At 43.9% G+C, this 26,339-nt stretch overlaps 1 protein-coding gene and 1 long non-coding RNA gene across 2 annotated transcripts in view; one reads left to right on the plus strand and one right to left on the minus strand.

The window, feature by feature from the left end:
* Positions 1-21,029, minus strand: part of UBXN7 (UBX domain protein 7) — a 36,760-nt gene extending 15,731 nt beyond the window's left edge. Inside the window, exons 1-5 of the mRNA XM_020786418.3 lie at positions 20,898-21,029; positions 12,543-12,690; positions 4,976-5,043; positions 1,555-1,620; positions 323-435 (exon numbers count right to left, since the gene is read on the minus strand). Of these exons, the coding sequence (XP_020642077.2) occupies positions 323-435; positions 1,555-1,620; positions 4,976-5,043; positions 12,543-12,690; positions 20,898-20,970 (468 nt within the window). The 5' untranslated portion in view covers positions 20,971-21,029. The remainder of the gene's footprint in view (positions 1-322; positions 436-1,554; positions 1,621-4,975; positions 5,044-12,542; positions 12,691-20,897) is intronic.
* LOC140706007 (uncharacterized) lies at positions 21,011-24,957 on the plus strand. The gene is made up of 2 exons (XR_012085683.2): positions 21,011-21,655; positions 24,634-24,957. It is a non-coding gene; the product is annotated as an uncharacterized LOC140706007 (long non-coding RNA).
* The last annotated feature ends 1,382 nt before the right edge of the window (positions 24,958-26,339 follow it).

Here is a 26,339-nt window from a genome sequence, read left to right on the forward strand (position 1 = left end):
TAACTGCTGACACCTGTGAAACACCTTTGATAAAAAGCAGGTGGTGGTAATGTTGGACATAAGCACACTGACTTAGCATAATAAAAAATTACACACATATGTGGGCATATATTATTATTATTATTATTATTATTATTATTATTATTATTATTATTATTATTATTATTATTATTATTATTATTATTATTATTATTATTATTATTATTATTATTATTATTATTATTATTATTTATTTACTTACTTATTTACTTATTTATTTATTTACTTACTTACTTACTATATATAGAACAACAAGGAACTTTATTAAAACATAGGAACTTACAGTATCAAAACTTCCTTTATGCATCAGATCTATTGGAGGCCTGAAGAGATCCGCAAGTGTGGTGAGTTTCTTGTCTATTGCTCCTCCATTTCTCAACTCTTGCTCCTGTCGAACTGTAGAGACCCAGAAGGGGGGAAAAGGGGGAGTTAGACCATATTTTCACAGCAACATTTTATTTTCATTACACATATAGAAATCATAATTGTTAGAATTGCCCAAGGCTTGTTTCAAAATACAAACAAATACAGGAAGATGAGCAGGACAGAGAAATTGCTTGTGTATTTAATTTTTTAAAAATCAAGATAGGTGGCTAGTAAGCTACAAGGTAACATGCTGGACTTCAAGGTTATTTTTATTTTCAAAAATAGTACTAGGGTCCATATTAGGGCCCGGAAGCAATTTTGACAAATTAAAGTGTTGCTCAGCTGTAGTGTGGTACTTAATTTTGAGGGGAAAGGTAATGGGGAGAGGGATGCATGTTGGATTCTGGATGTTGAGGGGAGCTTTATAGCACACTAAAATACTATTGTGGGCTACAGAGGATGACATGTAGCAAAGTGGGCTGTTTCACCTGTGCTATATTTGTGTTTTGCCTGCTTTTGTATCTGTTGTGTTTTGGAGTGGTGTTAAGATGGTCTGCTTGTTTCTTTCTCTTCGATGTGGAATGTTCTGCCTATGTGACTGTGTGCTTATGTAAGTGCACTTAGTGGACTTTTTGACCATACATAGATACTTGTGTTCTGCAGGCCAAATTTGACCTTCTGCAGCTCAGATAAAACTTCTGCCTTGCATTCAGTTTCTTGGCCAAGTTATTTGTCTCTCAACCTCAACTCCTTGCCTTTTGTTAAATAGGTTGTGATGCAGGAAATGAATGGTTCATTAAGACTGGCTTGGTGTATTAGAACTCAGGTTCCCTTGTGCCTGTTTATTCAGTTTCCTGGACAAGTTACAGATCCCATTTTTGCTCTAAAGCAGAGGTCTCCAAACTATGGCCCACGGACCACATTTGGCTCACCTTGCCTTTTTATCCAGTCTGTGCGTGTGTGCGTATGTATGTGCATGCGCACAAGTGTTCCTTTGGCCCTCGAAAATGTTGAAAATATACTATGTGGCCCTCACAGTGAAAAGTTTTGAGACCCCTGCTCTAGAGGGTCAACATTACTGACCACAGATACAGCTAGTTAAAAAAAAGGCAAAATGGTATGCAAAGATAATGATTCACAGGTACTTACTAGTTTCTGTCTGGAAATCCCGAAAACCATCAAATATTGAACGAGCAGGTCTGCGTCTTTTTGGAGCTTAATAAAAACAGCATTTAAAGCACAGATTAGTATTAAAAACCTTTTAAATGCAATCTCACTGTGGACTGGCTGTAGAAAAGTCTGAAGCTATAATGCAATTTTGCACTCAAGATGACTTTAGATCAATAATGTATTAGGTTAATTTGGCATACATGTGTAATCATCAGTACATGAATTCTGTGCTCCCAATTTTCACGTGTCTATAGCCTAATGTTTTATAGGCTACTTTTGCATGCTAACAATTTCAAGGCAATTGACATATAATGTGTAAAGAAAATACAAAAATACATTAAAATTCTGAAAACTGGAAATTCCTCAAAACTGGAAAACCCAGACCAGTAAGATCTACTGGCAAAATACAATGCAGCAGTAACATAGAGCCAGGCAACAAAAAGCATTCAAAACAAAATAAATGGACAGTTCAGTGAAATATCCACAATGTGGGGACCACACAATTATCTGGGTAAGAAGTGAAGAAAGTGCTTGCTCACAGCACATTCCTATTCAGCCAATGACGTCCTCTCCTTAGCCTGGCCTACTTCTTGGAAGCACCTGTCAAAAATTCCCCCTTTTGATTTCCCCATAGAAGGGCAGAAGAAGTGTCCTTCTTCAGGGTGTTGGGATGGATAGCAGAAACATTTCAGAAGTGAAGAAAGTAAAGCAGGTTGTTGCAACTGCCCAGTCTAGTGCTCATGGAAGTGTCAGTATAGGAGCAACTGAGAAAAAATGGTCCTTGTATACCTAAAGAGTGTTGCTACTGCTTGCAGCTACTGTTTGTTGCCTTTCTCCTGATAAAGGGACTCAAGCCAGCTCACAATATTAAAAGGAACAGAATTAAAAATGTAATATGTTAAAGATTAAAAAACAATTCAACAATATGCTAATTAAAATACAACTGAACAATTAAAAGCAAGTAAACATTAAAATGGATGGACTGCAACACCCAAAAATCCTGGCTGGCACAGCAAGTGGTGAAAGCATCTGGGAATTGCAGTCCAAGAACATCCGGGAACCTCAGTCTGAGAACCACTAGTCTAGATAATCTGCTTCCTCCAGGAATCCCTGGAGCTGAGAAACCACCACATACTCCAATTCCTTGCCCTGAAATTAAATATTTTAGACTGGCCAATAGCTGTCCAATAAACTGGGATTCAAGGAGGATTTAGTCAATAATTGTTTTATTACTGCCTCCTTTAAACACGCTGAGATCCCACCCTGTTGCAAGGAGGCATTCACCATCCCTCACACCCACTAGACCAGTCCCTCTATGGCAGCTTTGATAAAGAAGAAAAGGCAAGGGTCTGGCAAACAAGTGGTAGCCTTCACCTCTCCAAGAATCCTGTCCACGTCACTAAGCTGCAACAATGGAAAAGTATCTATTAAAACAGGACAAGCAGGAGCCAGAGTTGAATTTGCAGGACCTGCATCAATTATAGCATCTAAGTCAGAGCAGATCCAAGTGACTTTATCTACAAACTGTTGTGAGAATTCCTCACACAGGTTGCTGAGTGGTCAACATTTTATTCTTTTGGTAGAGCATGTATTAAGCCCCTGACCTCTCAAAACAACTCCACTGGATGACTTTGTGCAGATGCAATGGTGGCAGCAAAGAACCCTTTCTTTGCTGCATCCATTGCCACAGAATATGCCTTCAAAAGAGCTCTAGCCCGTATCTTGTTAGATTAACTCTGAGTTTTCCATCATTGTCACTCTAGTTGCCATCCCACTCGCTTCATCACAGCCAGTTCCCTGGTAAACTAGGGGGCTGGCCTAGCTCTACTCCATGGGAGGGGATGCTTAGAAGCAATTGCTTCCACAGCCCTGGACATTTCCCCATTCCAGAGGTCAGCCAGGACTTCAACAGGATTGCCTGCAAAGGTGACAAGGAACTCCCCAAGATCCATCAGAAAACCAATGGGATCCATTAGTCTCCTGAGCTGAACCATCCTAATTGGTCCTCTACCCCTGCAGACATTAAATGTTCCATTAAGTCTAAACTAGAGATGGGATTATTCGTATATGAATATCCCTGCAGAGGTGGACATAAGCGTCCAGCCCCCAGGGCTGGACTGTCCCATCTATAGTCTAAACCTCATCAAGTAGTGATCTGCCCATGACAACTGAACTACAGAGAGTTCCTCCACACTCAGATCACCATCATCCTGCCCAGCATAGAATACCAATTACAATGATGCTGGGGGGAAAAAAACAGGAGAGTTTAACTCAATGTGTTCTTAGTTTGGCAAATACAAGCTTTTGTTTTAGAAATCTGCTGACCTATACGTGTATCTTAGGTGAATATAAATCACCCTGAAAACAGAACAAAACAATCAGCATCTCAAAAGAAAAGTAACTGTTAACAACTGTTCAAGTGTTCCTGTAGCAGAAAAAGTTAATTTAATTGTTCTACTTGCATTTCATTATGATATTACTTTTCATACTACAGTCCATTTATTGTTTGAGCAGTAGCATAAACAACCAGGTACCCCCTTGAAATTTACTAATGCATTACTACAACAAACTAAATGATGGCACTCCTATTTCACCTATAAAACAGAGTTGTCTCTTAAGTAACTCATTATTGCAAGCCAGCCATCTCCTCTAGGCCATTCTCTGGAAATAGTACTGTACAGTGAAATCACGTTCTTAGCAGCGAGATTCATGAAGCTATTTTCTTGGTGGTAGGCAAGAAAATAGCTTCATGAGTCTTGCTGCTAAGAACCTGATCTCACTGTACTATGTCAGTGATACTTTTCAATGTATAAGTCACTAGCCTCAACTGGTCTCCACAACTTTTCTAAAAACAAGGATAAGCAACATTTGGCTCTCGTGATATTCATGGGCTCCATTTCCTAGCAGTGTTATCCAGCACAGGCTCCAGTGACTACAAACTGCAGTCCAACTTGAAGATCACATGTTGTCCATCCTCGGGCTTAGATGGCTGGAGATTCTTGTCACTAACTCAACCAATTTTAAGTATAAAACACTACTCTTTCCTGTAAGTCTCCCATCATTATAATGAAAAACTATAAAAACAGAAGTTTGGAAATGGTATTTAAGCAGAATCACCCTGCTTCAGTTCCCCACCTAGAAAATGGGAATAACAGAAGCTTAGAACCTACACAGTATATGAAACATATTTTTAGGTTTACCAATTTATGTATGGAAATAATTATTTTTATTGAGCACAACGAGCCCAAGGCTGGGAATAAACTGTTGCATATAAAGTTCAGTACTATAAGATCACATTTTGCAGCTCTATAGAAGAAAAAGGGATGACAGCTAGTCAGAATCCAGGCAGCTTTCTCAGTTATTACCACATGCAGAGAAGATTAAAATAGAGTTCACTTACCACCAAATAAAGGCTCAGGTTCAACCAGAATTTCTTGCTTTTGAGGAATAGGGGCTCTTACTTCATCCCTAAAAGATTAAAGACACAGAGCTGCTGAAACATGACCACAAATACTACACTGCATGTCAGTGCTAGAAAAGGCTATAACTATCCAATCAAAGTCGATTACTTTGTGTCTCCAATTAAGTTTAAACAGTACAGCATTTCATATGCTAATTAGATAGAAAAAGGCAGTCCCGAAACCAGCAAAATCAGGGAGCTGGAGGGGGAACAGGTTGTATTTGTATTCAGTGTGGAAGAGATTGTCACTCTTGAATTGGCCTCCTCAGCCACACTAGATGCTGTTCCAAATCCTCTATTCAGAGCACATTACCATAGTCTCTCGAGACTGAATGATGCCTAATCTAACGCTAATCAGATAACATCAAATTTTAATTGTACTGTTAGAATGAATATGTTTCCAATAGATAAAAGAAAAAGAGGTTATTTACCTGTAACTCTGGTTCTTCGAGTGGTCATCTGTGAATTCACACTAATGGGTTAATCCGCGCTTGCGTGGAGGAGCCTCGGAACTTTCTAGCTCGAGCACATGGTGCCGGGACCTCACCCACGCTAGCTATAACCCCGCCCCCAGCATCGAGTGCCTCAGTTCGAAGGAAACAACTGCCACTACCCAGAATGCAATGGCACACGTGACGGACAGCAGGGAGGATGGGTGGGGAGTGTGAATTCACAGATGACCACTCGAAGAACCAGAGTTACAGGTAAGTAACCTCTTTTTCTTCTTAATGGTCTCTGTGAATGCACACTAATGGGTGACCAGTAAGCTCACTTACCAGAAGGAGGGACATCACAAAAGTGCAGAAGCCAGGACAGCTTGACTTACCACAGCCTCAGCCTTCGCTCAGACATCCAGGCAGTAATGGGAGATGAAGGTAGACGGAGTGGCCCATGTGGTTGCTCGGCAGATGTCTGCAATGTCCACTCCACAGAGAAAGGCCGTTGAGGATGCTACAGCTCTAGTAGAGTGAGCTCTCACTGGTCCTGGAAGAGGAGTTTCTGCTAAGTCATAGGCAAGTTGGATGGTGTGGACTATTCATCTAGAGATGGTCTGAGAGGAAGCCAGTGCTCCCATGGAGGGGCCAGCAAAGGTGAAGAAGAGTCGTTATGAGGAATGAAAAGTGGATGTGCAGTGTACATAACAGGATAGAGCACACTTCATGTCCAGAGAGTGCAGAACTGTCTGAAGCAGTGAAGTTGGTGCGGGAAAGAAAGCAGGAAGCACAATTGGGTGGTTTAAGTGGAAGGCAGAAGATACCTTAGGAAGGAAGGTAAGGTCTGGTCGTAGGGTCTGGGTGAAATTTCAGAAAAGGAGGATCTGCTCTTAATGCAGCCAGTTCTCCAGCCCTGTGAGCTGAGGTTATTGCCAGGAGAAAGGCAGTCTTGAAAGTTAGGAAGCGGAGTGATGCAGGTGCTAAGGGCTCAAAGGGAGGCCTCATAAGCCGTCGTGTTAGTGGTCTATAGGCAGGGTGCGTATTTTTCAAACCTCGGAGAAATTGCTTCAAGGTAGGATGGCGGAAGAGCATGGCTGGAGAAGATGGAGGTTGATGGGCTACGATGGCTGCTATGTAGACCTTGAAGGTAGAATGGACCAGTCCCAGGCAAAACAGGTGGAGGAGAAACTAAAGGAGTGCATCTAGAGAGGTTGGATTAGTAGGCAAATGTCATCTTGATGTGAATTGACAGAATGCCTTCCATTTATAAGAGTAGGTCAAGGTGGTAGAAGGTTTGTGAGCATAATTGAGCATGTCTGCTACAGTTGGGGAAGCCTCCAAGCTGTCAGGTGGAGGGACTCGAGGTCTGGATGAAAAATCCAACCCTTGTCTCGAGACAGTAGATGAGGGACCAACTGCAGCCTGATGTATTCTGAGGTTCTCAAGAACAGGATCGAGAACCATGGCTGACGAGACCACCAAGGGGCTATAAGTATCTTGTCAGATTTGAACAACGGCCCTTTGAATAAGGGGAACAGGTGGAAACATGTAAAGGAGGCCACATGACCAATCCATCAAGAAGGTGTCCCCCAGAGAGTTGTGGCTAATGCCGGCTCAGGAGCAGAACTTGGCACACTTCTTGTTGGTTCCAGATGCGAAAACATCTATATCTGGAGTCCCCCATCGTCGACAGAAATGGCGAAAGATGGCATCATTGAGAGCCTACTCGTGGGAGCAGGACTGTAGTCTGCTCAGATGGTCTGCTGTGGAATTGTCCTTGCCAGTCAAATGTACAGCCACTGGATAAATGTGGCAAACATAACACCATTCCCAAAGGTCGACAGTGTGAAACAGAAGGCGTAATGAATGAGTGCAGCCCTGATTGTTTATATAATAAACTGCTGTGGTATCATCTGATGCCACCTGGACCACCCGACCGCAGAGTAGGGGCTTGAAGGCCCGAAAGGCTTTGGTAATTGCTAGGAGCTCCAGTACACCGATATGAAGGCCAGCTTCTATCGTGGACCAGTGGCTGTGGACAGCATGGTGGTGTAGATAAGCCCCCCAGCCTGACGAGCTGGCATCCACAGTTAACTGAACCATCGGGATCAAGAGGCCAAAGGGTCTTCCTATCCGTAGGTTGGGGGGATCTCCACCAGTCTAGTTGTGCGGCAAGCTCTGGTGTAACCTGGAGCAACGTGGATGAGTGGTCATGAGATGTTCAAGAGAGTGACAGAAACCAGGCTTGAAGAGACAGCATTTTTAGTCGAGCATGCTGTACCACAGCTGTGGTAGATGCCGTTAACCCCAGAAGTAGCTGGACCTATAGGGCCGGGATCAATGCACCTGAAGAAAAGGAGCATAACAAACCATGTATTTTCACAATCTTGTTCTTGAGGAGAAAAGCTCGCCCCAAGGTAGCATCTAAATATCTATATAATTTACACGTTATGTAGGTTGCAAAGTCGACTTCTCCATGTTGACCCTCAGACCTAACGCCGACAAGAGACACAGGGTCAAAGACGTCTATCTACAAGCTTGTAATTTGGATTCAGCGGCTAGGAGCCAGTCATCCAAATATGGGTAAACAGTGATCCCCAAGAGACGTAAGTGATCCACAACTGGAGCTAGACATTTAGTGAACACTCGGGGTGCAGTGGACAAGCCAAAGGGAAGAGCTTTAAATTCATAGGTTGTGCCTCCTACTGAAAACCTGAGAAAGTGTCAATGGTCTGACCGGATACTAATATGGAAGTAAGCATCTTTCAGGTCAATCACGGTAAACCAATCTCCTGGACGTAACATGTGGATAACAGAGTCCAGGGAAACCATATGGAATCTACGTGAAGTAATAAAAGAATTCAGGCCTTGAAGGACAAGGATGGGCGGCAGGCCTTCATCCTTCTTGGGGATGGTAAAATACCCAGAGTAGAAGCCTGTTGAAATATCAGGAGGATGTAAAGGCCTAATGGCATTTTTCTGTAATAGGGCCTGAATTTCATCTTCCAAAGGGGGAGAGGGAGGGATGGCTTTAAATTGGCCTGTGACAGGGGGCATATTGAATTCAATGGCATAGTGGTGGCTATGATAGAAAGTACCCAAGTATCAGACGTGATGGAACACCAATTGGAAAGAAAAGGGGCCAAACGGACTGATTGGTCAATGATAGAGAAGTCAGGTGCATTAAAGAGACTGCTTGGTTCTGTAGTCCTGTCTGCGGTTTTGTTGGCGAGGGTGCTGCCTGCCCACTTGCCTACGAGGTGCTGGTTGGTAACCCTGGGCGTGGGGCCTTTGACGATCCTGGTATGCTCTAGGCTGGTAAGAGCGGCCCCAGGTACCCCTTGAGCGAGGTTGTTGTGCCGCAAATGGCTATGCCGTCTTCCAGAGCTTGAGTAGGTTATTAAGAATACTGTATCATCAATTTTCTGATCAAAAAGTCCTACATCAAACAGCAGGTCCTCGATCCATGCCCTGGCATCTTCTGATATGTTGGCAGATCTTAGCCAAGCATGTCGCCGCAAAGAGATGGCAGTGGCCAATTGTTTGGAACCTGCTTCCAAAGCATGACGGGCAGCAGTGCGCTCGTGCCATGTGAGCCCCATGGCCTCCTGGTGATATGAGGTGCCCTGGCTATGAACCTCCTCAGGAGCCACCTGCAGAATGGGCAGTGCCAAATTCCACAAGTGGCAATGATAAGCGCCCATGGCTGCGGAATAATTGGCTACATGAAGGACAAAGGAAGCAAGAGAATAAATTCGTCAGCCAAGAATGTCCAGTTTACGATCTTCTTTATTGGAGGGAGAAGTGATTGAACGATTCTGAGCTCTGTTCTGTGTGCTGTCTGCCATAAACGAGTTCGGAAGAGGGTGCTTCAAGAGGCAATTGGCCTCGGTCCCATAAAGCTTATATAAATGTTTGGCCCTCCTTGGAATCTGATAAGTGGAGGGTTTAGCCCAAGCATCCTACATAAGATCAGAAAAGGAAGGGATGAAACCAAGATGAACAGGTGAAGTTTGGTCCTGTGCAATGTCTTCAAATACCTTATCTGTCTTTTTTGATGCAGGTATCTCAACTTTGAGTTCGAGGACCTTCACAATCCTATGAATCACTTGGGAATACAAAGAAAAATCCTCTGATGGCGATGGAGGATGACTGTTTGCGAAATCCGATATTGGTGTAGGAAGACTGGTTGGAGATTCTTCCTCCCCCTCTGATAATAAGGTAAGTCCTCCTGTTGATTTGGAGAGAAGCCTTCCTTGGCATGAGCTCGATCGAGATCAGCCTCGAGGTCAGCCGGAGGGACAAAGCATGTTGATCGGGCTAACTGCGGGTCCGATGTTACACGTGGATGCTTTGCCGAGCTCGAGGGCGCACCTCTTTTCCAAGGTGGAGGAATATAGCCTTCCTCGGCTTGTGGCTCAAAGTGATACCAAGCATAATATGGACGAAGTGGCGTCACAAAGGGTTGCGGATAGGGCTCACAGCACCGATACCAAAAATATGAGTCAATATGATAGGGCGCTGGAGAAAAGGATGGATCCCGCTCGAACTCGTCTGCGTGATACAACCCCGGGTAGTCAACATAATGCCAGCGGCCTCAACGAGCAGGAAAACCTCTCAGATCCACCTGTCAGCCACAGGGTTCCTGCGACTCAGTCAGCTCCAGGTGTTGGGTCTTATGGGTCGTTTTTTTAGGAGCCTCTGCCGGGGTCAGTAGCTGAGGTGAAGCTGCAGGCTGCTGTGTAAATGAACCCATTGATGAATGAGGGCTGTTCCACACCAGTTCAACAACCTTCAAAGAGGTGTTACCCCAGTCAGGAATTATCACTGACAGATGGGGAGAGCTGCAGGGGGCCGTCTTCTTCTCCCAAGGGCAAAGCTAGGGCTACCGTATGTTGCTGGGATACCTTTGGCCTCGGTGCCAAGCTCTCAGCAGCCTTAGCAGCCTTAGCCACCTTTCTCTTTTTCTTCGAACCTGAAGATGAAGATTGCAAATGGGTGGATGCTGCTGCCATTGCCCTTGAGCCCGAGGGCAGTCTTGGTTTTGGAAGCGGCTTTCCCCCTTTGTGGAGCGCTGCCTCAGGTGAGGTTGCCGGAGAAGGCTGGGAAGCCTTGGGGGAATCCATCACTGGCCCTTGGGAAGGCAAAAGAGACTTTTCCCAGAGAAAAGACTTCAGGCGTTGCAAGCGCAGCTTCAAAGCCAGCTTTGTAAAGTTTTTACAAAAGGTACACAACGCTGGTTGGTGTTCCTCCCCCAGGCAGAACAAACAATGGGAATGCCCGTTGGAAAGAGGAATCTTGTTTGAACAGACCTCGCACCTCTTGAAGAGGCCATAAACCATAAACCTCTAATTAACGCAAATTTACAATTATCCGTTTGTTTTATTATTGCAGGTCACTCACAGTCACTGAAGAAAGGTCAACAATCTAGAAACAAGCAAGGGAGGTCAAGGGGAAGGTAAGTTTTAGTATTCAAACACAAAGTTCCTAACAAACCTGCTACAGCGGCAGTAGAAAAGGAACTGAGGCACTCGATGCTGGGGGCGGAGTTATAGCCGGCATGGGGGAGGTTGCGGCACTATGTGCTCCAGCTAGAAAGTTCCGAGGCTGCTCCATGCAAGCGCGGATTAACCCATTAGTGTGCATTCACAGAGACCATGAAGAAGAAGTAGCAATGTTGTCAGAAAGGCACTGCATATAGCAGGTAAACGAAACCCTACAGAGCAGAGACTGACAGCAGGGCTTTATACCTCAAGCCAGACTTTTAGTGTGGCTAGCTACACAATACTGGGGAAGGAGAACTGGGGAAGACTATATTAACTATGTACAAATAAGCAAATCAAAATCTAGTAGTATTTATACATTTCAGCATATATATTAAGAAATTCTCTACACTACATTAAGGAATTTAACTAACACAAGAATTTCTGGAATGTTGACATTTTTGTAAGATGTGGCTTTTGGTATCTTCTACTCATAGCAGGGCTCTAGAAATAGCATTTTGATACTCCTCATAATATTAAAACAAACAAGCAGATTTATTTATACTCCACCTTTCCTTAACAGAAATTTGAGGCACTACACAGCGTACAGTAAAACTACTTGCCCTAGCAGCAAATGAAGGGACAATATACTAATTATTTTTTAGTCTTTTCTGCATGAACAAGAAACCAATCCATCCAAATGTACATGGGAACTAAATAACCAATTTAAAAATATTAATAAGCAAAACACTTCACCATTTGTCTTAACAAAGTAGGAATAAATGTTCTGATGTTACTTGGGCTTTTTCTTTGATAAAGCCAAGCAAACAAATAATTTGTTCAAAGAAAAATAGGAACTAAGAACCATCCACCTATATCCGAAAAAGCCCTACCACACTTGTAGGTGCACAAATATGTCAGGTGCGGTTGCTCAGACTTTTACAAAGAAGGTGGGCGGGCTATGAACAAGGTACAAACTTGTGATAATACAACTGAAGAAAATGTGAGTGTATATACAGTATTGGCAAAAATCTGGCTCCGCTTATTTCTTTATATTTTTCCACTGCTTGGATGTGATGTTTACACATTTATTTCCATATTAATAAAGATTCCAAATCTTTAACAGGACAGTGAAGATGAGAATAACAGCAGCAAATGTAATATCCTGCCTACTCTTACTAGAAAAAGAACTGTTAAACCAAATTACTAAAGTAATAATAAAATGGGAGGTGTATTCTTGAAGGCCTTCACAGTCGAGGTCCAATGGTTTTGTTGTAGGTTTTTCGGACTATTTGGCTGTGTTCTGGAGGTTTTTCTTCCTAATGTTTCATCACTGTGGCTGGCATCTTCAGAGGGCAGGAGTTAGAACTTTGTCTGTGCTCTGGTGTCTACAACACCAGAAACATTAGGTGGAATATTAAGAAGAAAAACCTCCAGAACATGGCCAAACAGCCCGAAAAACCTATAACAACCAAAATGGAAGGTATTTCGCATAAGAACCTATGCACATCTATAATATTTAACAAGATCTGTCATTGACAAATTTTACAACAAATAATTTATTTTATGGTTGTTCACAAAGTTACATACTCTGTATGAGGTCGAAGGTTTGATACACTTGCAGAACTAGTGCTGGGTTCCTCAGCTATGCCTCCACCATCAAGGAACATAGTTACAGCCATTTCCAGATTATTGTTGCATGCTTCAAGCATATGTTTGCCTACACTTTCACTGGCACCTAAAATACAAAGAAAAATCAGTTAAAACACATCTTAAGAATACAGATCAAAGACCATGCAAAGTGACTGAGAAAATCCAAGTTTCTATTTCCTGAAAACTACGAATATTATACATTTCTACTATACATTTTATGATTTTGAAGAAAAAAACAATTGAAACAAGGTGCTATACATATTAAGAAATTCTGAAACAGCATTAGATTGCCCTTACTTCCTCTGTATAATTAAATGTGAGAGTATAAGCAAATCCAACCAACATTAAGGAGCATTCCAATACACTTCCTCTCCCCACGCACAGCATGAAATGCCCAAAGATACAAGGAGGCATGACCATCATCCATCAATTCTCTGAACAGGTTCCCACAGCCACTGTTACCCTGACAATCTGTCATGTCTCCACCTTGCCAGGATGCATAACAAGCATAGAGATTCTCCTGCCCAAGCTTCTACCTACTCCAAATATGAGATCCTGCTTTCTGAAAACTACAGCAAATATGGGGAGTGTGCAAGCATTTCATGTTATCTTCAGCTCTGGAGAAAGCAAAGCAGCATGAAAGATTTCTGCATCTTTTGTATGCTACTAAGTTTGACACTGCTTGAACTTCCCCAAGTCCTCTGTGTATGCCGAAGGTCTCAAGTGAGGCAGGTCAGTACCATAATTAACACAAATACTAGTTATCTACTGCATTAAATTAAAATGTGTGGCTTCTGGACTATAACTCCATTTTCTTTTGACCTAATTATTCATAGTGATAACGGAACCAATAAATAAATAAATAAATCCTCTTTTGTTTACACATGGCTTCTTACTTCCTCCACAAATTCTTTTCTGTTAAATAATCAGGAATAACTGAAACTGACTTTTCTAATACACTAAGCAACACTAAATAGGTAAGTAAATGTAGTGCCTCACTGAGATATTGCCTCTTTACCTGGATACAAAGGGTCCCTAGCTCTATACTATATTCCAGAACATGTAAGAGTAAATGCACCACCTGATTTCCACCAACTATAAACAGGTAAACTCAAGCTTATAAGCAATAAATTACAAGTAACTTAGTTACCTATAACTATTTTAAATTTCCAAAAAATGTAGTCAGTAGCATCAAAGTTATTTTTCTTGATGCAATATGCTTTATTTTCTAGTTAATTTCAGAAGTTACTTCTAAAAAACACTGTATTCATTTCCAAGGCACTTAAACACTAACATTTCAAGTGTTATGTTATTATTTAGAAAATGTTAAGGTTTACTTTTAAAGAACTGCAAAGTAAAACAAAAGAGCAGCGGAACAAGCAATGACAGTTTTTAAAAAATCAACACTAAAGAGTAGTGACAATGATTTACTTTTTAAACACTGGAAAAATCCTTTTGGACATTTACATGTGTACAAGAAAATGTGTGGAACTTGCTGCAGTTAACTGCTAAGGTGCTGGGCACATACAGATGCACAACTGGAAGCAGGATCAATTAGCAACAGCAACTTCCACAATCCATCTTGCTTGTAAGTAAATATCCAATAACATTTTTGTCACTGTAATGAGAATGAATGGATTTTTAGAAGTAACTTTCTAATGTTAAAAATGTATTCTTTCAATCATCATAATAAGTCTTATTGACTCAACCAGATTTGCTTCCAACTGAGTTTATGAGTACAGCAATGTTCTCTAATTTAGAGTTTCTCAATTTAATCATGTCACTGATATATCTGGGGTAGAAATACAAAACATGTACTGTAATACATGCTTCACATTTTTATATTTTATATTCACATTATACCTGAGACTTTGGATTATGCAGATGAATACACACTGAAATGTGGAAAGATTAATCTCATTAAGAAACCACATCAAATCAAAGAAACCATATTTGCACATTTTTTTTCTTTTCAGTGGGAAGAAGTGAGATACCGTACATACTGCAAAGATTTCTACCTCCCAACTGAGAATTCTTCCCAAAAGATACTTTTCCTGACTGGCTGAGGAGAAGGGAGACAATATCTTCTAAATTGCAACATATGCTTGTCTTAATCCTTGTCAGTTCTTTCCTATCACTGAAAACAAAACCACTGTTCTTCAGAGAAGGATCTCTAACCTATGACACAAGTTTTCTTTCATTACTAAATTATACACCTTTTATAAACATTTTTAAGATGCAGAACATAGGAATATAGTTGTTTTTTGCCTCAAAACATTGGCCAAAATCCTGTTAACACAGTAAATTGCATTAGAGTAGACCCATTGAATCAATGGGGATTGGTTAAGTCAATTCCTCCTTAGATCCCATTGATTCAAAGGAGCCTACTCTAGCAAGTCACAGTTAGAGTAGATCCAAGTGAATCAACTGAAGTTACAGAGAAGCTGATTCACTAAATTTCCATTGATTCAATGGGCCTACTTTAATGACTTTAATGCCAACTCCTTGATATTATCTACGACATGGCATAAAATTGACAAGCACCTCTTTCATCATCCTCAATAAGATGCTGAGTCTTTCTCCTTGTGGGGAAAAAAACCAACAGGATGCTGGCCATTACTACTTATGGTGGTAGCTTGTAATTCATGATCTCACAGCTGTGTACCTAAGGCAGTGGTGTCGAACTGTGGCCCTCCAGATGTTCTTGGACTTCAACTCCCAGAAGCCTTCACCACCACCTCTGCTGGCCAGGATTTCTGGGAGTTGAAGGCCAAGAACATCTGGAGGGCCACAGTTCGACACCACTGACCTAAGGGATCCATAGCAAACAAGCTACAATTCTACTAGGCAAATCTTTCACACTTTGAGAGATCCAGTAGAAAATGTGGTATTTTATAACCCATCATTCTTCAAATGTATTAGCAAAGGAATATTTGGGCCTCTGTAGAGAGCCAATGCAGACACAGGAACACACAAGAAAGAGAGGAAAGGATATACAGTACTTAAAAGTACACAGCAGAAGATGGAATATAATAGCAGACATTGTACTTTTTTTTGAAAAAGTCCAGCTCTTCCACACTTATTTTGTACTAAAGCTATACCAAATCATACATAATGATTTAAGAATTAAACCATGTTCATAGGGACAAAATGAATTAATTATTATTTATACAGTAGTTGTATTTTTAAAAAACTCAGCTACTGGCTATAATTTGGGGAAAATGTTCTAAAGATTGCAGTGTAAAGACATCTGTACATGAGCTGTGAAGCTGAAGGTGGAGTACTGGGACATTTTGTGAATTTCTTTTTTCATCAATAACTTTTAAAAATAAGCACTAGAAAAGTAACAAAGTACCAAGTTATAATTACAAAATTATCAGATTACACAGTTATGCTGCTTTTTTGTCCAAAATGTACATTTGAATTCTAAAAAAGAAATTAGAGTACAGCCAGTATAATTAATTCCAGATTTTTCATTCAACACAATTTGAGTAGTATTAGTCCACCCTGACATCTAAGGATGAGGACAAACAGAAAGTTCTAGTTACATGAGCTAGTCAATGAATAACACTAAGCACAGAACCATACATTTGTACTGGGTTCTTTTTAAGAAAAAAGGTGGGATAAAAATATGGAGAGAGAGAGAGAGAGAGAGAGAGAGAGAAATACTCAGTATTCCCTACATATATAATGTCTGAAGACAGACGTTAGAGTTCCTAAGTGGTCATGATATACTATGACCACTTAGGAACTCTAACGTCTGTTTTCAAGGGAACACTGGCTTCCTCGGGGAAATCTACTTTGGCATAATTGACTGAACAACACATACCAATTAAAATAGGGTGACTTAATCTGCTGTAATAGATCATTAAAATACAAACAAGAGAATGCCTCCCTCTGCTGTCCCATACTTTGATATTGTTCCCTATGGAAAACCCTTCACAAACCAAGGGTTATCTATTTCTGTGCAAAAGTGAGTTTAATCTTTGGTTACAGCATTCTGACTACAACTAAGGCATACATAACTGAGACTAGATATACTTACCCTAATTAGCTGCAATTCTAACTAGGAAAAGCAGACCTACCTTCAGGTGCATTTGCATTAGTTATATTCAGAAAACTGTAGAACCCATTGCATGGACTGACTTTACATGGCTCAGGAACTGCAGCTGGTACAGAATGTGGCTCCTTTTCCCCTAAATTGGGCTAGTCATGTTCGCACTACACTTAACCAGTACATTTCTGGTCCAAATTCAAAATCCTGTTGCTGACCTTTAATGTCCTGAATGGCTTGGGTCTAAATATCTGAAGACCTGCCTACATCACATGAAGCTATCATCATTTAAAGATAATCTTTGGGATCACTACTAAGATGAAAAAAGGAACATGCGCTCTTCCAGATGTTATTGGACTGCAATTCCAACCAGCCCTAGTTAGAACAGCCAATGGTATGGGAGGATGAGAAATGCAGTCTAACAACGCTTGGAAAGTAAGACCTACCCTGGCCATGCTCAAGAAAGAGAGCCTTCTCAGTGACTATTCCTACTCTATAGAACTTTCTCTACAGCAGTGTTCCCCAACGTTTTTCGGACCGTGGACCGGTTCGGGGGTGCTGGTTCCCTGCGCGGACTGGTTGGGGGGTGGGGGCACCCCTGCGCTCACGGGTGGGTGTGTCGCGCTTGTGCGCATGTGTGACATGCCCCTTGCGCTCATGCGTGATACACCCACCTCTTGCCCGAGCCCGGCCTTAAGTGGAGGGGAGGCGGCTTCACCATGGCGCCTGTAGTTCACCTTACACAGGCGCATGCACAAATGGGAGGGGGGACTATTAGTCCCTGTAGGAATGGAGCAGTGTGACCCCGACTCGGCCTGGCTGCTGCATTCCTTCGTGTAGGGGCGTCTATAGCAGAGTGATGGGAAACCCTTCCCCATTCTCCGCCTTGAATGCAGGGCTCCGCGGGAGTGACAATGGGGTGGGCAAGGGAGGCAAAGCCGGTGTGTGTGTTTGTCGGGAAATGGGGAAGCGGGCAGGGGCTCAGGCACCGACCTCCATGGGCTCGGAGGACTCCTCTTCCTCCTGCTCAAACTCTTCGTCTGGGCTGAAGCTGAGCTTGACCAGGCATTCCTCGTCTGGTTCCCGCAGGCCCGCTCGTTGTAGTGAAAAGGTGATGGAGGGCGAGGTGGCCCAGGAGCATGCCAGCTCCAGCCTCACCCCGCCGGGGCCACCCCAGGCCGTGCTCTTTGGGGATTGCACAGCGAGGAGAGTCAGGAAGGAGCCTGCCGAGTGTCCCTGCGCCGCCTCCCCTCCCCGGGGGCTTCCTTCCCGCCCAGAAGTGACTTGCCCGCTCCCTCAGGGGAAAAGCTGGCCCCTGAGTACTCCACATTGCCCAGCAACAAGGGAGGGCATGCCAGCGGGCCTGCTGGCAGATGGAGTCTGTGTGCCTCGCTGTGGTCCGTGGGAACTGTAGTTCACCCAGTCAGACTCTTCCCTTCCTGAGGTCATCGCCCTCCACTCTGGCTCTGGCCTGCTCCTGGCCGCTGGCGAAGGCTCCCGGCCTGGGCCTCACCAGGACCAGTAGGTTGACCACCAGCTGCCCCTTCCATCGTGATCACAGAGATCTGGTGGCGGCGGTCATGAGCCTGGACTCCCTGCCTTCCCTGCAACCAGCGGCAGCTCAACTCCTCGTGGCTGGGGGCCAAGCAGTGTGGAAGAGAGCAGTGGCTGCCAACAGGCAGCCGCAAGGAGCTGAGCCGCTGCTGGTTGCAGGGAAGGCGAGGAGTCCAAGGGGGAAGGGGGTGCAGAAATTGAGGTAGGAGGTGGCAGAGGCCGGCCTGGCTGGTCTGCAGCACCCGCTGGCGCTCCAGGGCCGCCACCTCGGTGGCATACTCAGCCAAGAAGGCACGGAAGCCCTCGTCCGGAAAGGCCTGTCTCAGGCGCTCTGCCCGTCAGCTAGAGGTCCTCCAGGGTTGAGCAGGCCGCCATGGTGAAGCCGCCTCCCCTCCACTCAAGGCTGGGCTCACCCAAGAGGTGGGTGTGTCACACATGAGCATGAGGGGGCATGTCACACTCACGCACAAGCTCGAAATACCCACCAGCAAGCGCGACACCCCCCCCGTGTGGGCGGGGGCGGTGATCCCTGTCCGCGGCCCAGTCCAAGGCAGCTCAGGGACCGGCACGGGGCCGCGGACCGGGGGTTGGGGACCCCTGCTCTACAGAACACAGATATATCTGGCTCCCTCTCTCAGTTAAAACCACATAGTCTTTCTCTGGTTTTTAACTAAAATGTTCCTACTGCATTTGCTGCTACATATCTGAAGTAGTGTTTTTCATTATAGTTTATTTTAAAACAGCTATTTTAAAATTCTTTAAATTTAAGGTGGCTTTAAATGTGTTAATCTATTGTTGCTCTTTTGAAAGTCAATTAAGAACCTCACTAATTAAGGCCAGAAAAAAAATATAGGGTTTTCTAATTTTGATAGGTTGACAGAGAGCTAAGTAGTTGATCTAACAGAAATCTAACAACTATGAATGGTAGGGGAAAAATACAACAATTCTGTTCTTCAAAAAGTTAGTATGCAAGATCACAAAACGTTCACCAGGTTCAGGACTGTCTAAAAGAAGCACATCTTCACATCATAAGACAGCCATTAAGATTTTACATAAATCTAGGTATCCATTACTCCTGTAACACTAGGTTTTTTTCTTAATGTAGGCTGCTTAGTTTATATAGTTACCTCACACTCTAGCAACCAAAGCCACAAATGAAGAGAGACTTGAAACCAAGTTGGACCTTTGTTTTATCTTTCTTAGCACTGTCAAAACTGACAGGTAGCAGCTCTTCAGAGTTTTACACAGTGCCTTTCCCAGCCCTACATGGAGATATCAGAACTGAACCCACATTGCTTTTTTGGAATGTGCTCCAATATTATTCTTTTTTCTGAAATCTACATGTCGAACATCTAGACATTAATGGTCCAAAATGGATTCATGCAGGCAAAATATCTGAGAGCTATCCTACAGCACTGTTATAAAAAACAGGCCTTAATTAACTCTTTCTTTAAAAAGCAAGATTAGATACATTTCCTATAAATCTGTACATTAAAAACTAGTCATTATCACTAAAAAAACCCTTCATATCCAAAGTACACAATGATCAGACACCACAATAAACTAGGGTTGATTAATACTACCTATGCTTCAAAACAGATTAATGATTTTGGCAGAGGGCTGGTTAGGGTCACTCTAAGAAACAAAATGATGGATTAAACAGACTTTGCCATTAACCAGCAACACCATCACAGATTCCTAATTGCTACTCCACTTTAGCAAGTCTTCTGTTTTATGCATCCAGAGTAAGAACATTGTCTTGTAAAACTCTGCTAAGAGTGAATAATTTAGGAAAACCTACAAATGACAATTGTACAGTCTTAATCTTTTTTTGGCCACAGCCATAAACACAAATACACAGCCCAAGTCAGGATTGCATAAATCACATAACCTTCTAAGGTGGTGTGTGAAGGATGGTTTCCAATCTGTGCCCCCCCCCTTCAAATGTGCCTGGGGGCCGCATAGGCCCCCTGTGTTGAGAATGACTGGAGTCCAATCCACAGCAAGCGGGATCCCATCTTTATGCAGTGATCAGCCCCCCCCCCTTAAAAACGACGTTCTGCTCAATAGTTTAGTCAGCTGTAACTAACTCAACTCTGCACTCAGTTTGTCTTACAGAAAGCAACAGAAGGAGTAAGACGGCTTTCCTTTAACACTAAGTTATGCGATAAGACGGTTTGAGGTTTCCGGTGACCGATGCCTGCCTTACACATCCTTGTCCCACAGGCAGCAATCAAGTCTCGAAATGAACTCCCCTCCTGGAGCCTGTCATGCCGCGGTGCTCTAAGCGCTCTCCTTCGCGCTGTCTCCGGGCAAAGTATACGGGTGCCCACGTTACCACCATCATCCTCCCTTTCGCAACAAAAGAATTCTTCCGACACATCACCCTCCTCTTCCCCAGCTATCTAGTGATGATCGCCTCGCGTACTTCATTTCCCTCCCCTCTCCGGTTCCTCCACACAACATCCCATTTTCAGCACAAGCCTCTCCCACCCACCGACCCACGGCGGGTCTGCGTGAGCTCTCCCTTCTGCCTCCCGCCAACTCCCTCACAGGCACTGCTTCCTTCTCCCGCTCTCCTTCTGTTCTCCGTCCTGTCTACACACACACCCTTCCTCCCCATCCCGGTGATGGAAAGGGCCTCAAGCCTCCCGACATTATTTCCGTGTCTTCGCGCGCCTCACCCGTGATGGCGGTGAATTGCTGAATTAACCCCTTCAGCGCTGAGGCGGCAGCGGAGCCTCCGGGCGCCGCCATCTTGCCGCCACTACCACCGAACAACAACAGCCGACACCTGCTGCCCCAGTGCGCAGGCGCAGAACTACCGCACCTCAACTCGCCCCGCTCGTTTTCAACATCAAACTTTATTGACAGCAGGTCCTGAAAGGGACAGCCCGGAAGAGGAAGAGGCGTGCGCGTTATCCTTCCTGTTTGGATACGACCAGGGTTCCGGGTTAGGATGCCCTCTAGCGGTCGGCGGGTTTCGTCCTCTAAACTTGAGACGGATGAAACAGCTAACGCAAGCGAATCGTGAAGGAAGTGGCTCGGCGTGTTCCGTCCCACCGAAGGAGTCCTGCCTCTTATGTTACGGGGATGTAGGAAGGGGGGGGGGGGGAAACGTGCTCGATACCTACCGACGCCAGTATCAAGACACCGAAGTGTTATCTTGGAACCACGGCTTCGTTGCACTGATGAGATCCACCTCGGGATCTAAAAAAAGACAGAACCGCCCTCTCCGCAAACTCCTAGAAGTCCTTAAAAGAAAAAATAATTTCTCCTGCACTGCTGATGAAAGCAACGGGACGAGGTCGCTGGACATGCTGAGATAGGGTTGAAATAGATGCGGCAGCCGAGTCCAGGAAAGCTTCCAGAATGGAATACAGTAGTCATGTTGCCTGACTTTTTCCATGATCGGGAACTTCCCGTTTTCCAGATCTTCTTGGTATGATGCCGATTACTTACAGTATTTATTATTGAAAGCCCGTGCCTTTTCGCAAGGGAAGGCAATTGCCATCTCGCTATTCGCCGCTCATGCCTGTTTGAAGGCGCTCGCCGTCACGGAAGACACAGCCTACAGGTTTCAATGAATATGCTATTTAAAAATAAGAGAGATGATGATGCAAATGGAAGGGGTATGAAATCGCTTTATTAAAAAAAAATAACCCAAAATATACTGTATTCATTATTGCTGAAACTTTACATGAGGGGATCTGGGAAGAATTTTTAGTGTGTGGTCTTTTCAAAATTGACGTTGATAGCAACTTATTTATGTTTTATGTTTCTAGTTATACATAATGCATTTCAAGTAATAATTCCAAACTCTTCTTTAGGAGTAGCTTGTTGCAGAACACTGTTTTGTTTTTTCCCCAAATGTTTGAACTTCCACTGTTAAAGAGGAGTACAAAGATCTTAACTATAGTAGCTAGGGACACTAAAAAATACTGTATTAGCATTTACTAGATGCTACAAATAATTATTTCATACATTAAACCCATCAGTCAATCAGTACTGAGCAATCTGAACTATCATAGTAACCAGAATGGTGCATGCTATGGTCATGTTGTACTAGACAGGAGGATTTGACTGTAAATGAGAACTCTTATGAGCATTTGAGCTTACTAGACTTAATAGAAATCCAAGTCTAATAACACTTCTGTCACATCAGGTTACTTTTATAATTTTTTCTAAGTGCCTGTATAATCTTTCTTCAGTCACTGCACCTTCATGAAAAATTAAAAACACTTTGGTCAATGTCAGAGGCTACCTAAAGAGGAATTAACCATTTTCATCAGTATAGCCATAGTACTATTGAAATGCAATTGCTTCTTTTGGTACATGGATGCTTTGAGTGTCATGAAAACCACTAACAGATTGTGCTGCCTTTAAACATTAGTATTTCAGCATGTGATATAGCCTTACTACAGACAAAGCTATATGTGCTGCACTCCGCTTGAAGGTTTTGTAAACAGACCACAGGGAAAATGGATAATTAACCTTTGGTTTCATGCTGCCATCTTTATCTGCATATAAATGAACACTACCAGTATACAGTATGTAGAACTCTGTGGCCATGATTACCACACAACAGTTTTCCACTAATAGGATTAAGATCTTAAGTATGATTTGTGTAGATTTCTAAAATAACCTCTAAAACTCTAAATAAATAAATAAAGGAATGAAGCAAAAATCACATTGGTTGAAATCCTGTTGTGCAACTAGTGTAGCTTTCAGACACAAATGGCTATTAAGAAATCTCCACAGGCACTGCTCATTACAGAGTGTAACAATTCAATATGTAAGGATAAATACAATTTTTTTTAAAAAACTTTATTAGTTTGAGGGTTCAGTAGCCAGCTCCTTTTCTTTTTTAAATAAAGCACCAACTCTCCTCAGCTTAGAAATAGGAGTGACATTTATTGGGGTGTTTAACAAAAGTCCAGTATCAACAATTGCATTCCATCCTTCTCCCCTTTCGACAACGGGTCTGATGGGGGGGGGGTTCCAATCTTCTATTTTGAAAGGGTTACCACCCTGGTTATTCCAGGGTCCCGGCCATTCAGGTGGGGTGTCAGGGTTTAGTAATAGTCCCTCCTCTCCTTCCAACAAGGGGATGGTCGCACTTGGGGGGGAGTTCCCCCATCTGTCACGGGGTTCCAGAAATTCCCTCTGTTGATTCTCCCATATCTTCCATTCTAATCTCTCCCTTCATTCTCTTTCCACTCTCTCTCTTTCCTCTCTTAATTTCCTCTGCCACTCTTTAGTTTCTCGCTCACCCCAGTAGGAAAGTTTGGAGTTGAGTTCTTGCTTCCTCCTGGCATCTGCCTCTTCCTTGGGGACTTGTAGTTTTTCAGTCTTCCCCATCCAGATCCACTCCCAGCCTACTGGCAACTCCCCTTCCCCCTTCTTATATCCTGCCTCTACTACTTCCCACGCTTCCCACCCCCACCCCCCTGGTTGCCTACCAAGGTAGTCCTGGGTTCAGTGATCTTTTCAAATCTCCCTCTATATTCCCCAGGTCATGTCTTCTGGGGTGGGGGAACTGGCGGGTTCTGGCTCTCTTTCTCGGCGGTTGGCGGGAGGGACAGCAAAACTAATTACAAAGGAGATGAACACTGTACTTTCTGCGTTTCAGTCCTTTATACCCTTCCTGATTAGAATTCTAAGCTCAAACAGATAATCATCAACTGACAGTGCAATTCAGACTCAAAAATATGTAGCTGTAGTGGATTTGAAATTGGTTGAAGCCTTTTGCACCGGAGTTATTGTCCTTGTGCCTATCAATCTAAGACAGGAGTCCCCAACCCCCAGTCCATGGGCTTCACAGCACCAGGCCACGGAGACAGATTTCCTGCCCTCCCACACAGTGGGCGTGGTGCGGATGCATTTGTGGATTGGCGAGGTGTGTTCACAGATGGGTGCTGAGTGCATGTGTGCATGCATGCCACACCCATGAGTGCGCCACACCCATGAGTGTGCCACACCCATCCAGGCATGTGTCAGCGCACCCCCCAAAATGGTTGGGGACCACTGATCTAAGATACTGTATGCACACACAGTTGCTGTGCTGGCTGTGATCAGCTGTCAGAAAAGTAAAAAAGGATTTAGAAGAACTGAATTTTGCTACATTTGAAGCCCTCAGAACCACTATTCCTGCACCAAGGTAAGTCAGGGTCAGGGTAGTCTTCAGTAATTTCTAGCATCTCTTAAATTTGCAGGGGTTTGGATTCAAAACAGCCTCTGCTGCCTTAATGTCAGCTACGCTAGTTCTCAGTTATCTTGGCTAGCTAGGTTTGCATACAACATTTCACTCAGTGATGAAATGAACTTGTCTTTGAAAGCTTCTGTAAAATAGAATTTGCCAGTCTTAAGTGCTAGAAACATTTTCCTGTTTAAAAAATGTAATTGCTTCTATTTATTTAGATATACAGTAATGGCTGCATTAGGCCAATGCAGATTGCCTAAAGGCAGTGGCCCTTCACCTCTGGAACAACTTGCCCGTGGAGATCCGCCTGGCTCCCTCTGGGTGTCTTCAGAAGCAAACTCAAGACCTGGCTATTTGAGCAGGCTTTCCCTCCTGCTGCACCTTATATTCACATCTTACCATCTTGGATTTATAGTGTATGTTTATTGGTTTTAACTGTTTTGAAACTTGTAATGCCACCCAGAACAGACCTTTAGTCTAGATGGGCAGGGTAGAAATTCAATAAAATAAATAAAAAATAAAGATACTCAATTTTAAAAAAACCTCTGGTTATCATTCACAAAGTGATACTAAGGGAAAATTCCTGAAGCCAACTCCTTTTTTCATCAGTTAACCACTTCTCACCGAAACACAAAGCAATTGTCAGTTCTGTTTTTCAACAAGTGTGACTAGTAGTGAGAAGAGGGTATCTTGTAGGCCAAGGGTCTCAAACTCAATTTACCTGGGGGCTGCTGGAGGCAGAGTCTGGGTGAGGCTGGGCCACATCAGATTTTCCACCAAGCGGAGCAAGAGCCTGAGGAAGCCGCCTAGGAGTTTCCTTAGCTCGGCTGGGGCTCCGAGGAGGAGGAAGTGTGTGCAAGCCCTTGCTGCTGGCCACGACCCCCTCCAGCTCCTTCTTCACTACCACCACCACCAGCAGAAGCAGAGGAGGGAGTGCCAGTGACCGCCTAGCCCGGGGGGGGGGCGGGAAAGAGGGCATGACATAAAATTTTTTAAAAGCCCTCACAGAATTTGCCTTGCCAAAGGAGAGAAGTCCCCACCGGTACCCATGAAATTAAACAGAATGGGGTGCCCCCCCGGTGTGCGCACATGTACACACAGGGGGGGGGTCCGGCAACCTTCCTCCGAGGCCCCCCCTCAAGAAAGGTGCACTCAGCAGCAGCAGCTACCCCCACCATGACAGAAGAGCAAACTTTGCAAGGCGAGCCCAGGCAGCCTCCAGAGCTAAGGCGGCTGAAGCAGGAGGAAGAGGAGAAACACCGCCAGGTGCTGAGGCGGCTGCTGGCTGGGCTGGTGCTGGGGGTGCCAAGAGAGAGAGAGCCACTTCCCTGGAAGAGGTGGTGGCAGCTGCTGTTGGTGGCTTGGAGGCACTCGAGGACAGGCTGGGAGCTAGTTCTGCTCTCAGGCATCGGTCAGCGGCAGCTCAGGCACTCAGGGAAAAGGGCCGGCAGTGGGCCTTGCTCACTGGCTCTCCCCAAGACAGCGCCTCTTGCACCCTCCATCCGGAACTGCAGCCTGCCCGCTGGCAGACAGGCGGGCTGGCTGCAGTTCTCGATGGAGGGTGCAAGAGGCGCTGTCTTGGGAGACAACCAGCAAGCAAGGTGAGGCGCTTTTTTTACTCTTGACAGCAGAGGACGCATGGGCGTTTCGGGGGGGGCAGGCAAGGCAGGAGCCACAAACTCATCCAGCAGTCCGCAAATGGCCCCCAGGCTGCATATTTGAGACCCTTGCAGTAGACCATCTTGATTGCTGCCATTGGTATCGTCAACATTCAGGATGCCCTTTCCTATGTAAAACTTTGTTGTCTTTTTTCCTGCTGGCAATGTGAGCATTATATTGTGCAGCAACACTGGGCCATTTCTTCGCATTTGAATTGTGGATATAAAAGCACAAAAACCCACATTCACAAATGAGTTTTGAAGAT

Source organism: Pogona vitticeps, chromosome 3, assembly GCF_051106095.1.
Source record: "Pogona vitticeps strain Pit_001003342236 chromosome 3, PviZW2.1, whole genome shotgun sequence".
In the NCBI taxonomy this organism is placed as follows: Eukaryota; Metazoa; Chordata; class Lepidosauria; order Squamata; family Agamidae; genus Pogona; species Pogona vitticeps.